The 16,273-nt window shown below is 39.7% G+C and overlaps 1 protein-coding gene across 1 annotated transcript in view; it reads right to left on the bottom strand.

Annotated features, from left to right (window-relative positions):
• Positions 1-234: 234 nt before the first annotated feature.
• RDX (radixin) overlaps positions 235-16,273 on the bottom strand; it is a 70,553-nt gene continuing 54,514 nt past the window's right edge. Inside the window, exon 14 of the mRNA XM_006150968.1 lies at positions 235-328. Within this exon, the coding sequence (XP_006151030.1) occupies positions 262-328 (67 nt within the window). The 3' untranslated portion in view covers positions 235-261. The remainder of the gene's footprint in view (positions 329-16,273) is intronic.

Below are 16,273 nucleotides of genomic sequence, written 5' to 3' on the forward strand. Positions count from 1 at the left end.
TGGAAGATGTGCTTGATTGGCCAAGAGCCCAAGAGATATAAACTACTGAGGAAGAACCTGGACGGGGTGGAATCAGAGGCTGTAATGGATAGAGGCTACTCCTGGTCAGTTCCTGGACCAGCAACCTTGGCCTGTGGACGAACAGTCAGGTTTCACTCATCCGGCAGTGAAAAGGTGTGGCAGGGGGGATGGGAAGGTGGGCTAGCCCTGGCCACGGCTGCCAGTTGTACTTACCTAGTGAGGAGGGGAGCCTTCTTCCTGTTACATTTGCTTTATACTGCTTTGGCAAGAGCGCATCTGGAACAAGGCATACAGTTTGGGTCCCCACCTTTCAAAAGAGACAGCAAGAGGTTAGAAAGCATTTAGCAAAAGAACACAGAAGGAAGCCAAATGGGAAGGGTGGACTCCTGCTCAGCAGCTTGGAATGCCAAGAACATCCTTGTCGCCCTGGATTATATCGGGCCTGTTGAGCAGTCAAATTATGTAATCTTCCTATCTTTAACCCTTTTTGACCCACCCACCTTTGGAACTCCACTAGCAAAATACAGAAATAAAAACTTTAAATCTCCCCTTTTCGATACTAGACTTTTTCCTTTTTTTTTTCACCACTAAGTGGCCCCATTTTTCTAGTTTTGCGTTATGAATTCACATACAGGTTTTTTTTTTTCTTGAACATGGGTTTTCATTTTCTTTGGGTTATGTTATGAAATAAATTTTGTCTCCTCCCCAAATTCTTACGTTGAAGCTCCAACCCCTAATGTGAGTGTATTTGGAGATAGGATCATTATGAAAGTAATTAAGATTAAATGCTAGAATCTTAGCAGTTGCAACAATTCCAAAAAAAAGGAATCATTTTCACAAGAATGGTTCTCAAAACTGTCCACATCAGAGCTTCCTGTCAAAGCAATGCTGACTACCAGACTTTTATATTTGAAGTTCTCTCTTGATTAATCTAGGAATCTTTTAAAGTTTCTTTTATTTTGTGGTGCCTACTTTGAAATCAGTAGTTATTACCTTGGAATAAGAGACTCCTCAATATCCTGTATCTGCCTACTAGAGACTGAGGTGGGTTAGGACACACAAGCTATAGAGAGGACCTCACCTACAGCTATGGTGGCATTGCGGTGGTTAAAGAGATCGATTTCAGCCCCCTTTTCTCTAATCGGTCTTTGTCAGCTGACCCACCTGCCATTTTTCAGATCTAGCTCTTAGAGATTAAAAAAAAAAGTCATGATTAACTCAACATAGTAGCTGCTGAACTGGCCAAGCTTATCCATGTGTCCACTGCTGAGTAGGGAGACACTACCGCCTGTATTTTCTGGGCTAAGCAATTAGAAATAATAGACCCTGGCAGCCACCATGGTATAAATGGGTTATGTATCAAAAGCACAGCTGCCGTGGGCTATTTCCCATGGAAATCATGTTATGGCTGGTGGCTCCTTTTTAAAGCAGTTTATATCCTATAATGAGAAACTGAGTCTTTGCAGTAAAATACGGTAGAAGCCCCAAATTTGTCACAGCTAGTAAGAATGGAATATAGAAACAATGAGACTTATTACCGGTTTTATTAGTTTTTACATCCTTGAACTTGATGTTAAACTGGGCAGAATTAATTAGAAGATGACTAGCACATGAAATTTAAGAATATTTTCAAGTGATTTATTTTCACAGACTTTGAAGGTTAGTGTAGCTGCCACTTTATTGTCGGAAATGTCATTTTATAATGCAGAGTGCAGTTGTATTTTTCCCCTCGTTACCAGTACTGCTGTCACTGTGATTAACCATGATTGCGACAGACTGAGATGCGTAAAGGAACAAAGAGAGAAAGAACAAAGAAGCGGAGAAAGGATGATTTTCACAAATGCCCTGAGAAAATTTAGAAGAACAAGAGAAAGGACGATATAGAAGTAAAGTAGATAAATGTAAGCATAGGGAAGAAAGTAGAATTCAATGAGGAGTTAGCAGTGTTAACAGAGAAAATGGCACCTCTCCATTCCCTAACGGGGAAAGAGAGGGTGAAATAAACCAAACATTTCCAAAGTCAGCCACCAGGTGGTGCCATGAGATTGGCTTTGGTTGAAGACGACCACGGTGGAAGGAACCGGAGGAAGCGCTGCATACAAGTTGGAAGGAGCAGGGTATTCACAACACCGGTGACTCAGGATTTGTGGTACACCAAGCCACAGGTCAGGACACAGATCAAATTATTCTAGGAACGCGAATTTGGCTTTACATTAGAAAATCTATGTATCTTGATCAGTATGTTAATCCTTTTTTTAAAAAAGCATACACAATTATTTCAACAAACTCAGAAATGACATTTAATAAATTTTACCTCTTTTTATTAAAGAAAAAAAAAAAACCTTGGCAGAACGAGTATCTGTATTTAAAAGGGAGTTTTCTTTTAATGATTATTTATTACATTTTATTTATTCATTCATTTATTTTTGACAGAGAGACAGAGAGAGAGAGAGAGAGAGAGAGGAATTAAGAAAACAGGCCACCAGGTCCAGGACTCAAACTGTGGTCAGCCACATGGGAGTGTCCAGCATCATGCCACCTGCTGGTCCCTTAAAAGAGAGTTTTATTAATCTGATTAACTGTCATGAACTGAAAACCTAGTCAAATATATTTAGTGGCAAAATGTAGGAAATGTTAGAAGCAGAACTTTCCCAAGTCAGAAATGTGACATCATGTAACGTTCAACATTGAACTAGAGATTTTAACCAGTCAACTTAATAAAATAAGAAAATAATTAAGATGGAATGGGTTGGGAAGATTAAAAACTATCATTACTTACAAAAGATTACTGTGTAGAAAGGCCAAATGACTGTAAATGATTAGAAACTAAGAATTAAACAAGGTTTTTAAATTTAAGGTCAGCGTAGAAAGGCCAAATGACTGTAAATGATTAGAAACTAAGAATTAAACAAGGTTTAAGGTCAGCAAACAAAAACTAATTGCATTTCTCTACACCAGTTGTAAATAGTTTTCAAATGCAATGCTTTAAAAGATACAAATGGGGGATCAGCAGGTGGCATAGTGGTTAAGGTGCTGGACACTCCCACATGGTTGACCACGGTAAGAGTCCTGGACTTGGTGGCTTACTTTCTCAATTTCCCTCTTTCTCTCTGGTCAAATTAAAATGACTGAATGAATAAATAAGATTAAATAATTTTTTTAAAAAAGAAAGATACAAAGGGGCTGGCAGGTGGTGTGGTGGATGAGGCGCTTGGACCCCCAAGTAGCTGACCACAGTCTGAGTCCTAGACTTGGCGGCTTGCTTTCTCACTTTCTCTGTCTCTCTCTGGTCAAATTAAAAATGATAACAATAATAATAAATAAAATTAAATAAATAATTCTTTTTTAAAAGATACTAAAAGATGCTTAATAACAAATCTAACCAAAAAAAGATATTTACATTTTTTCCCTTTATTTATGATAGAGCACATATGTACACATATGAAAGTCAGAGAGTGAGAAAAACACGCTCTACAGGATCAGGTCAGGCCACACAGTCCTCTTCCTGTAATCCTCCAACCCCTTGAGACTTGGGCACTAGCATGTGTGCATGGAGTGTTTCAGGACGACCAGACTGTGGGTTTGAACTGTAGTCACCATATGGGATCCTCACTCTCATGAGTAGTGCATTATCCCTGTACCACAGAGCCAGCCCCCCAAAATACATAATTTTAGTACAAAAACTTAAACAACATTACTGAGAGGCTTGAAAAAAGGCCTAAAGGAAAAAAAAATATTTAACAGACAAAAAATTGTAAAGTTCTCTGTTGGAAAAAATTTATTGTATACATCCTGATGGGGACTTTATGTAAAACGTGAAATTAATCTGAAAATTAAAAAAAAAACCTAAAAGTAAAACAAAATAAAGAGGATACATTAGAGACAAAGATAGACTTTAGCAAATGAAAAGACATAACATGTCCCACATGGCTGGTCACAGTTAAAATCCCCCAGCCCTGGAGACTAGAAAAACACACCAGCGCGTGTGCGTGCATGTCCCAAATCCTGACAAATGGAGAAGAGATTGTGCTGAGACTAGGCCCCACTGGGAGTGGAGGGTCCTTTCTCCCTCTCTGTCCCTTTCTGGCAAGCACATGCACCCTCTGGCCAAAAACTAAAAATTAAAAAGCAGTATCTGAACCTTTGTGTGGTTTGCTGACCCCTACTTTAATCTGATAACTAAAATCTACTCTTCTCAAAGCAAACCACAGGCAACTCTGGTGATTTTTCTCTTAGATTTTCCACATTAATTCCACAGGCAGGAATCTAATAATTTAAAACAAGTAAAGTTAAACCCTATACACTTTTGTCTACAACATAAATAACTCATAGAGAGCATCTGAAAAGTGTTATTAATGGGACCAGCAGTTAGCATAATGGCTATGTTGTGGGACTTCCATGTAGTTGACCACGGTTCATGTCCTGGACCTGGTGGCTTAAAACTCACGCCGGGCGCATGTGCATGCGTGCCCAAGATCCCAAGAGGAGAATGGAGGAGAAGGGATTGTGGCATGGCCATCCTCCCTTGAGGGTGATTTCTCGCTTTCTCTCTCTCTCTGTCTGGTGAGCGCACGTGCCCTATAGCAAAAATCTCTCTCAAAAAAAAAAGTGTTATTAATTATGCTACTTTCTTCCTTTCCTCAAATATTCTAATAAGTGACAAAGAACTGTCTGGTGATTTTTAATGCAACACTCTATCACCTTCCGTTCTGAAAAGTAATTTAGGCTTCTCCACCTACAGACATTTCCTCAGGTGATTAACCTAAATTATAAGCCTGTTGCATGCTGACTCTGCATCTTAAACCTTGCACACAAAAACTCACCAGGCAAAAGCTGTTTCCCTGTGATCCTCAAACACTTGAATTTTCTTCAGACTGAGTAGTTCATGTCCTGTTCACTGAATTCCTAAAATACTTTATTCAATGCCTACTAGGTGGCATTTGAAAAGTCAATTTCTATCCATATCCATCTTCACTTACCAGATTTCATTTCCATCAGGGTTTCTAAGATTTCTTGAGCAGACTTTACTTTTGATTTTGAAGACTTTTAAACAATCAATACAAGAAAAAGATGCAGGGCTGGAAGATGGCATGGTGGCTAAGGGTGCTGGACTCCCACATGTCTGACCGTGGTTCAAGTCCCAGACCTGGCCGCTTGCTTTCTCACTTTCCCTCTCTCTGTCCCTCTCTGATCAAATTTAAAAAAGAAAAACAAAACAAAACAAAAAAACTGATGAAGGGACCAGCAGTTAGCGTAATGGCTATGCCTCTGGACCCCCATGTAGTCGACCTCAGGTGAAGTCCCGGACTCAATGGCTTAAACTCACACCAGGCATGTGTGCGTGCGTGCCCAAGATCCCAAGAGGAGAATGGAGGAGAAGGGATTGTGGCATGGCCACCCCTCCAGGGGATGGTTTCTCGCTTTCTGTCTGTCTCTGTCTTTCTGGTGAGCGCACGCGCCCTATAGCAAAAACCTCTCCAAAAAATTTTAAAAAATAAAAAACTGATGAAAAAACAGTTAAATAAAAAATAATTCTTTTTAAAAAATTTTACAAGAAAGAAAAAGATGCCTACTTTCCCCTAAAAGAGTAACTCACATACTGTTCTTTAAATCTCCAGGCTATGGTTCACTTCATCTTGAAAGTGAGAACACCAGGCTCTGGACAGATTGAGGTTATTAGCCCGCACTGAGTGGATGAATGAACCTGCTCTTCCATCTGAGGAGTCTGATCTCCAGGTCACTGCCACTCTGTACTTGAATTTAAGATTAAAGTATTCTTTAGTCTCTAAATTCATGGGTATATTCACTTTGAGTTAGGTAGACAAGATAATCCTCTAAAGAGCTTGTAAACAGGTCCCCACAGCTTTAGACTAGAAAGGTCATTTTTTTGGTAGTCAAAGGGACACAGGCTTCCACTGCAAAGAATCCAAATCTAAAAGCAGACTCTGTCACTAAGATTGTCTCTGGACAGGTTGCTGAACTACAGTGTGGAAGAACACACCTATCTTCAAGGACTCCTGCACACTTGATGACCTTTGTGTGAGTTAGGGGAGATGTGCCCTTTTTCCAAGCAGGTGTATCCCTGTGCCCTTGGGCACACAGCTCACTGAGTACAACTAAACTTGCATTTTGGTCCATTTACATCTGCACTTTCTGTCCCTCAGAGGTCTCCTGAATTACCTTTTTAGAGTTTAATTCAGGCAGCTATGTTTTTTATCCTCTAGGTCAAACCACCAGTGGACTTTTGGTCTAGATCCTGCAGACTCTGCCCCATGGCTTAGACAGTGCCCTGTGATCTGGCTCCTTTCCAACTTCATCTCACCCCCCCACACACACACACACCATCTGGGTTTACTGGGCTCTGATCACACCACCCTCCTTTCTTTTCCTTGAACAAGTCGCTTTCTTTCTCTTTTTTTTTAAATTTTACCTATTTACTTCCTGAGAGCAAGACAGACTCCCTCTAAACAGTTCTCACACAGAGCTCCTCTCTCCAGCCCTGTGCTATCCAGGACGGCGGATGCACCTATGCGATCAAGTAGATCTGAGTCGCAAACCTGACCTTCCCACGTGGCCTCCAGCATCGCTCAGCAACGCCACCGCCTGTGCCACCAACCCTGGGCCTCAAGTCTTTTCATGCCTCAAGTTCTTTGTATGTGCCTTCCCCGCTTCCTGAAATACTTGAAGGCAAAGATTGTAAATTGGGGTCCCATGGGCCATTTCTGACACACAGATACATTTTGTTTGGTATACAAAACTTTTTCTAACATTTTTGAAATGCTGATGTGTAAAATTTGGGAGATTTTAATGTAAATTATCTTTTGACTGTTTTTCTGGCTTCTCTTTGAAGATACAGCAACACCGGGCCTACTGCACCTAAGGGGCTGCTGCACTCCTTCCTTGAAAAGGCCATGAAGACTCCCAGCAGTCCCCACCAGGACCAGTGCAATCATTGATCCTTCTGGTACCCGCGTCCACCATCTAGATTTAAACAAAGAGGAGCTAGCCTTTACTTCCTTCAGGTAGCAATTTACATGCCACCTCCTCAGAGACCTTTCTGACCTTCCTATCCCTGGTTATCATCCCTGTATTTATTTCCCAACAGTCCTGTTTCCTTCCTTGTAGGAAGTGGATATAAAATTGTTGCTTTTATAGGTAAAAAATATTGATTTTATAAGCTAAAGTTGAATACTGGCAGTTTCATGATTCAATTTAACACTACAATTTGTAACTTTTTGTTTTGAATCTTCCACAGAGCACATGCACTTGCCAGTCAGAGAGGAAGTACACAGCCCCCAATGGTGTGTGGTCATGCCATAACCCTATCTCCTCCATTTCCGAACCTTGCAGGGACCTGGGACATGCACACATGCCCAATGTTTTACAAACCACTGGGGTTGGGATTCAGATTGTGTGGTTGGCCATGTGGGATCTGACTCCTAACCACTAGGCCAAGAAGCTAGCTCAACAATTTGCTTTTTATTTATTCTGCCTATTGGTGTTCTTTGTCTTTCCTGCAGAAAGTCAGTTCGTTTGGGCAGACTTAGCCTTAATGACTATGCTATCCCGAATGACCAGTACACAGTACCCGCCAGGCACTAAAATATTTGGATGAATGAATATAGAGATTCTTCCCACCAAGTTTCTTAGCAGTTCTAGAGAATATATAAAAATCATTTTTATTTCTCCTAAGGTTTTCGACAAGTAACCCAGGTTAGAAGTGGACTTTCCAAAACAGCTGAAAGCAGTCCTGCCACTGATTCGCACTGGGCCTGCTGGGGACTGCATCAAAGTTTCATGCTGTTTAAGGAGGGAGGGCAGCAGCCCCTTAGACACAGTAAGCCCAGTGCTGCCCCCTACTGAGCTCTGGAGCTGGCTTCAGACCCCGACCTCATCTGCCTCTGCTCACATAGCTGATGCCTTTGGTTATAGCACTGAAATTACCGCTTAACATTGAACATTCTCTGAGATATCCTCTCAGGCCCAGGAAACCTGGGGGTGGGGAATGGTACTCTTTCCTCACTTAACCATGGATACAGTAACTACACAAACTGCCAACATTAAGATGGTTTCTCCCTAGCTCTTTATTATTTAAAAAAAATTTTTTTTGCTCCCTATCTCTTTAAACACATCTTGTCTAACTGTCATAATTATTGGTTAACCTTTCTGTTTTCTCTAGACCACGTTTCAAATTATCTATGGATTCCTTGGCATCTAACTTTAGGTATCTACTAGTTTAATGAATGAATGAATGAATGAGAGTATCTGAATGGATTAAAGCACTGACATGCCACATGGAGTATATTTACCTAGGAGATAAATATCCAAAAAGATGTTCACTTTACTGGGTATAATCTCACCAACTTGGGCAGGAATATGGGGTGGACATGCCAAAGTGTCAGCTTCAGGATCTCTGCAGTTGACAGAGGACATTGCTAAAAAGAGCACTTTCCTGTCCTTTAAAGTATAAGAATTACAGGGGCCAACAGGTGGTGTGGTGGTTAAGGACACTGGACTACCACATGGCTGACTGTGGTTTGAGTCCTAGACCTGGGAGTTTGCTTTCTTTCTCTCTCTCTGTCCTCATCTGGTCAAATTAAAATAAATAAATGAAGTTAAATCATTCCTTTTTTTTTTAAGTTTATAAAAAAAAGTATAAGAATTACATGTAGGGAACCAGCAGTTAGCGTAATGGCTATGTCGCTGAACTCCCATAGTCGACCGCGGTTTGAGTCCCGGACCCGGCGGCTTAAAACTCATGCTGGGTGCATGTGCGTGCGTGCCCAAGATCCCGAGAGGAGAATGGAGGAGAAGGGGTGATTTCTCACTTTCTGTCTCTGTCTCTGTCTGGAGAGCGCACGCGCCCTATAGCAAAAATCTCCCCAAAAAAAAAAAAAGAATTACAAGTATATTTGTGGGAAACACTCTCCAGAAGACACTGTACAATTAAGCTAAACGTTAAGTAACTACCATTAGGTTGTTGGGAAACCCATGATATATTTTTCTATGCAAAAATGAGTCATAAGACAGTCCCAAGAAAACACTGATTTCTATGAGCTTCTTGGTACCAAAACCAGCCTACCCTTCAAGTATTCTAACAGACCTCTTTTTCGCGTGGCATCAGTGGTCAGCTGCCATTCAACTTTCTGTCCTGTCATGTCTGCGCACTTACTTCCCATGGTCCTTGACAGTCGCTCCTGCCCACACTTCTGCCCTAGGCAGTACTGAAAGCTAGTGATGAGCATCGGTGGTGTTCCAGGCACCACTCTAGGCATGAACACCTGTCAGTGTGCAGAACAGTAAGATCCCTGCCCTCATGGAGCTTACATTCCAGTGGGAGGAGACAAACAGGACAAAATGCACACAGGTAAGCCATGTAGTGTGCCAGGCGGCAAGGGCTGTGGAGAAAAAGGGTAGCAAATACCGGGCAATGTGCACATTTAAAAGAGCGGTATGAGAAACCTTCACTCAAGTGACATTTAAGCAAAATCCTGCAGGTGGGAAGGGAGTGAATCATATTAAGTCTGAGATGCTTATTAGATCAACGTGGAAATGTCAAGTAAGGAGTGAATATGTATGTCTGAAGTTCAGGGGAGAAGTTTTGGCTGGAGACTTGAGTTTTCAGCTTGGAAAAATATCCCAAGCTAACAGGAGCTGAACTGTCTGGTTTAAATAATACTATGATTTCAATTTACTGAGAGAAGGGTAGATCAGCACATGACATCCAAGGCCTGCGATGCGGCAAGGCTGTGTTGGGCTATCAACGACCTCGGTTAGAAAGACATTGTTTCTGCTCCGAGATGAGAAACCTGTGGAGGATTTTAAGCAGAAGTGACATAATCTGACTTCCCTGCTTAAGGCCATCTTAAAAGACTGTACAAGAGCAAGAAAGGAATCAAGAAAACGGAATGGAAGGCTCTTGTGATAGTAGTCCTAGTGATCCTGTGGGTAAAACAAGGTGATCCTGTGGAGGACGTGTGACATGGTCATACTCTGAATGTCCTATATATATTTTAAACCTTGCACCAACAGAAAGGTTGGACTAGATGTTGAGTATGAGAAAAAAGGAAAGTCATAGGTAGGGTCAAGGTTTTGGCCTGCTGGCTGGAAGAATGGATTTTGCCATTCATCAACTGACAAGAGGAAGACTAAGGTGAGACTAAGTTCAAAAAGTTTGAGTTTGGTTTGACATATTTGAAATGCTTATTAAATACCAAAGTAGAAATGTCATGCAGAAAACTGGATATATAAGACTGAGTTCAGGGGAGTTTAGGCTGGAGATTTGAGTTTTCAGCACACAGGTGGAATTTAGACAACACTGGATAAGGTTTCGGAGACAGTCAAGTGTAGATAAAGGACTAGGCCTTGAGACACTCCAATGTTAAGGGACTGAGAAGGGAACCTCTTATTCTATAACAAACATACATTATTTATTTCGGCTACTGGACATAACCCCAAAACTATTTGCTGCTTAGGACATACCATGTTCATTTTATCTCTACACATTTAGTACAGGGCCTGGCCCACACTAACAAACATATGCCAAGCAATGCCTTCTAAGAGAATTCCAAATAAAATCTTAAAACATAAACAAGACATTAAGAATGAAATCCAAAGAACCTGGGTACAAATACCAAAACCCACAATGCTGACAGATGAACAGAAATATAATGAGAAGCTAAAGTCAGTTTATTAATACCTTCAACATGCTGTGACTGTAAAAAAAAAAGTATTTTATATTTATTATAAAATAATAAAAACCTAAGAACTTTTTTTTAACCCCTAAAAACATGTTTAAAAACCCTTTACTAGGGTCCAGCAGGTGGCATAGTGGTTAAGGTGCTGGACTCTTCTTACATAGTTGATTTGAGTCCTGGACACAGTGGCTTTAAACTCAGGCCAGGCATGTGTGCTTGAGTGCTCAAAATCCTGAGAGAAGAATGGAGGAAAAGGGATTGTAGCATGGCCATCCTCCCTGGATGGTGATTTCTCACTCTCTGTCTGTCTCCAGCAAGCACACATCCCCTGTTGCAAAAATCTAAGAGGAAAAAAAAAATCTTTCACTCTGTTATTAGGATCATCCAATAGCCAAAAGGAAATTGATAGAACTATTGTTATAAGCACCAATCTGAGGTAGCAGCTCTCAAATATAAACAAGGACTAATAATTCAAAACAACACAGATATTAACCTTTGGTTGGGCATTACATTTTCAAAAAAGAACATGAAAATATCCCTATCTGATTCCAGAGAAGTGCTCTGAAACAGATAATTCAGTACTATTAAATCGGTTATCAAAACTAGAGTACAATGGAATATAAAACTTAAAATCAAAACCCAGAATAAATCTATTTGTTCATGGATATCTTCAATTTCTAGTTCTTTTTGTGCCACTAAGGAATATCACCCCAAACAAATCATGGATAAAGGGACAGAAACAGAGGTTTCAAGCTGTCCAAAAAGAAATCATTTGGAAAATAAGCAGAAGGAAACAAATACGAATTACTATGTACAGTAAAAATAAAAGCAAATTACATCTAGATATTTCCTTTAAATTCTCCAAAGGTAGTAACATCATTCATTCCCATGGCCATAGCCTTTCTTCTGACTAGCTATACTACACGCAGTTCTTCCATTATGTCTCCTTTAACCTCTGCACTTTATAGTACACCTTATGGAGCAACATGACTTTTCTTTTTTGAGCAAAGTCAAACTTTGCTTCCTGTCTGTCATTGTACCTTCTCTAAACAACTGCCCTCAAATCAAACCAAACCACCTTCAGCACAGGACTGAGGGCTCCATAAATCTCTGGTCCAGCCTACTCAAGTTTTACCATCTTACATTCAGTACACAGTGACTCAAATTTTCTATTTATTTTTCATTTCCACTGACTATTAATAGTCTATAGAGATATGAGTATACAGATTCTAGCCACTATACATAGTATCTCTTTTGTTCTGCCTTTCTTTGAAGTAATATTTCTTTACTTCTTTAAAAAAATCAAAAAGCCAAAAGTCCAGATAACAACAATGAAGCAAACAGGACTTCACTGAAAATAAAAACTCTCGGGACCAGCAGACAGTATAATGGTTACCTGGCTGGACTCCCACATGGTCATCCGCCGGTCGAGTCACAGACCTGGACACCTGAAACATGCTGGGTGCATGTACATGCATCCCCAAAATCCCGAGAGAATGAAGGGACTGCTGAGTGGCCATCCCTCTGGGGGATGATTTCTTGCTTTTCTGTCTCTCTGGCGAGTGCACTACATCAAAAATCTCTCTTCAAAACAAAACACACAAAAAACCTTTTGTGCACTAAAGGACTCTATCAGGAGTCAAAAGGCAACACACAGAATCAGAAAAATTACATCCCATATATGAAAGGGGATTAATATCTCAAATTCCAAATATAAAAATACAACAGGGACCAGAGTTAGCGTAATGGCTATGTTGCTGGACTCCCATGTAGTCGACTGCGGTTCGCGTCCCGGACTGGGTGGCTTAAAACTCAACACCGGGCGCGTGTGCGTGAGTGCCCAAGATCCCAAGAGGAGAATGGAGGAGAAGGGACTGCGGCGTGGCCATCCCCTCTGGGGGGTGATTTCTCGCTTTCTGTTTCTCTGTCTGTCTGGTGAGCACACATGCCCTATTGCGAAAACCTCTCCAAAAAAACAAACAAACAAAAAACAAAAAAAACCCCAACAACAAAATATAAGCCATTCAATTAAAAAAAGGACAAAATTTGAATACCATATACTTCTCTAAAGAAGATACTCAAATAGCCAATAAGTACATGAAAAGATGCCCAACAACATCTTTTTATAACTTGGGAAATGTATCACAGGGAAATATAGATCAAAGCCAAAGATACAGCTTCACCCATTAGGATGCCTATGATCAAAAACAATCAACAAAACAAGCATACAGAAAAATAATCCTACACAGGTCAAATGGCCTGTGTACATGTACAGTGTAATATGACTGGACCCACATAGGAAAGGTCTTGGGTTCACATACTAGGATCTCCCTGAACACACTGGGTGCATGCAACCTTGTGACTCAGATTGGCTGTGACTGAGGTGGTCACAGCTTCAAGACTTTGTTGGAAGTTTTTCCATGCTTCCTTTCTCTGTCTCTGTGTCCTTTTTACACATGGCATAACTTTAACAAGAAAAGAACTTAGGAAAAGAAAAGGTTTAGAAAGAAAAAGTAATTGTTGGTATGTGGAAAAATAAGAACATTTATATATTGCTGGTGAGAATATAAAATGGTGCCACTGCTGAAGACAGTATGACAGTTCAAAAAATTCAACAGAATTACCACAGGATCCAATTCCAATTCCATGTATGTATCCAAGAGAACTGAAAGCAGGAAATCTAACAGTTGTACACTTATGTTTCCAGCAGCATTATTCACAATAATCTAAAAAGGAGGAAACATTCAAATGCCCATCAACTGATGAATGGATAAACACAATATGGTATACATATACACAATGGAGTATTACTCAGCCCTAAAAAATATAATTCTGATACATGGCACAACATGAATAAAACTTTAAAATATTATGTCGGGGCCAGTAGGTATGGTATGGTAGTTAAGTCACTGGACTCCCACATGGCTAACTGCAATTCAAGTCCCGGACCTGGTGGTTTGCTTTATTTTACTCTCTCTCTGGTGAGCACACATGCCCTATAGCAAATTTAAAAATAATTTCTTAAAAAATTAAATAAATTTTTGGAGAGGTTTTTGCTATAGGGCGCGTGTGCTTGCCAGAAAGACAGAGAGAGAGAGACAGAAAGTGAGAAATCACCCCCCAGGGGGGATGGCCACCCTGCAATCCCTTCTCTTCCATTCTCCTCTTGGGATTTTGGGCACTCATGCACATGCATCCAGCGTGAGTTTAAGTCACTGGGTCCAGGACTCGAACTGTGGTCGATTACATGGGAGTTCAGCAACATAGCCATTATGTTAACTGCTGGTACCCAAACATTAAATAATTCTTTAAAAAAAAACAAAACAAAACATTAAGCTAAGTGAAATAAGCCAGATGCAAGAAAACAAATATTGTATGAATCCACTTTCATGAAGCACCTAGAAATACCAAATTCAGCGACCAGCAGTTGGCGTAATGGCTATGTTGCTGAACTCCCATGTAGCTGACCACAGTTCAAGTCCCAGACCCGGTGGCTTAAACTCACGCCAGGCGTGTGTGTAGTGCCCAAGATCCCGAGAGGAAAATGGAGGAGAAGGGAATGTGGTGTGGCCATCCCCCCAGGGTGGTGACTTCTCCCTGTCTCTGTCTTTCTGGTGAGTGCACATGTCCTTATAGCAAAAACCTCTCCAAAACCAAAAATGAAATAACAAATTCATAGAGATAGAAAGTAGAAAAGCAATTACCAGGGAGAAGGAAGGAATGGAGTTACTGTCTAATGCATGTGGAGTTTCAGTTTGGGATAATTAAATGTTCTGGAGATGGTGGTAATGGCTGTACAACAATGTGAATGTGCTTATTAATGCCTATAATTACACTTGAAATCATGAAAAAGAAAATTTTATGATATGAGCAGACTTCAAAAAGTTGGAAAAATTCAAGTATGAATTTATTTTGTACTTTAATTTTTGTAATCCATGCCTCATTTTCTTCATAATAGACATTTTCCATGAACTTTTTGAAGACCATGAACTTTTCTGGGGAAAAAAAATATGACCACAATAAAAAAAAAAAGGAAGATTTAGTTGATATTTTTAATTCCATATAACTTTTCAGTATTTAATACAGTTATTACTAACTACCATATTTGACTGGTTTGTCAGTTGGGCATAAAGCATGTCTTCCTATAAAATTAGAAAAACTTTAAAAATTAGGGACTTTATCTTATTAATAACCAGCATTTAAAATTTGCCAAATAAGCTGAAAATTAAGGAATTAGAGAAGAAACATACTTGAGAAACCTATAACAAGTTCCTAGTCTGTATCAGTCACTCTCCCTGCTGTTAACATTAACCTTCCTTACGCTGCAGTAGTTTCTATCATCACACAAGGAAACCAGCTAAAATAAAAAAATAATTATATAAAAGAAACAATGGCAGATACGATTCAAATGTTAGACTTGAATTTCACAGAACTTTTTAGAATAAAGGAGGAGATACTGTCTTAGGTTTCTAATAAATACATGCATTTTTAGGACTAACAAGATAAAACATCTTAAGTTGAAAAAACTAAAAGGGATATCATGGCATATATCATGAAACAGTGCAAGAATTTCATATAAAAATACCTATTTTATCAAAAGAAACTCTTGCAATGATAATCACACAAATAATTTCATAAATTTTAATACCTTATTACCACTAGAAAGATAGACATTTGGCTAAATTGACCTGGTAAAGACGATAAACTAAAACCAGTACTGCTATTTTTAGGAACCAACTAAATGGCATGCACACATACTGTGATAAATCTTAATCTGAAAAATGCTCAGTAAATTAAAATGAAAAGCAATTAGAATAGGGTAATAAAAACAATAAATTACACGATGGAAGGAACTGGCTAACTATGGGCATGGAGGAATCTGGGCATACAAGTAATACAAATCAATAATATGGTATTACCACTTAAAAAGAACTCTGATAATGAAATAGATAAATGCAAGTGACCCAAGAGTTCAGATAAATTAACATTTTAAGTTTCCTGTTTTAAGATAGGTCAAAACAAAGGGTCACAGTCATTCTTGCTTCTAAGCCTCTGAACATAGCAGGCAGGCACTTAATAAAAAATACTGGCTAAATCAAAATCATTAAGAACCTGGAACCACTGAGTGGCTCAAGAACTTCAGAGCCAAAACATTAACCTGAATTAAAAGGGTATGTCAGGACTAATGATCTTAGTCATGATCTTTAATGTTAAAAATCTGTGTGAAATGATGATGGCTACTTCAACTCCTACAGCAGTAAAACCCCAAATCGGAAAATTCTTTTATCACAGAGTTTAAAGGATATCAGAAGCAGAGTCATGATCTCTCCACAGGGGAAACAGCAGTCTTAAATTCTTGTAAGATGGAAAACTCAAGAAAAAAAGGAGTTAAAATTATTTCATTTGAAAAGCCAAGGATGAGAATGTGATAAGCTTTTTTTTTTGAGAGCTTTTACACTATAGGGCGCGTGCGCTCGCCAGACAGAGACATAGAGACAGAAAGCGAGAAATCACCCCCCAGGGGGGATGGTCACGCCGCAATCCCTTCTCCTCCA

The sequence above is a fragment of the Tupaia chinensis genome, unplaced genomic scaffold (genome assembly GCF_000334495.1).
Source record: "Tupaia chinensis unplaced genomic scaffold, TupChi_1.0 Scaffold000311_2, whole genome shotgun sequence".
NCBI classification, from domain to species: domain Eukaryota; kingdom Metazoa; phylum Chordata; class Mammalia; order Scandentia; family Tupaiidae; genus Tupaia; species Tupaia belangeri.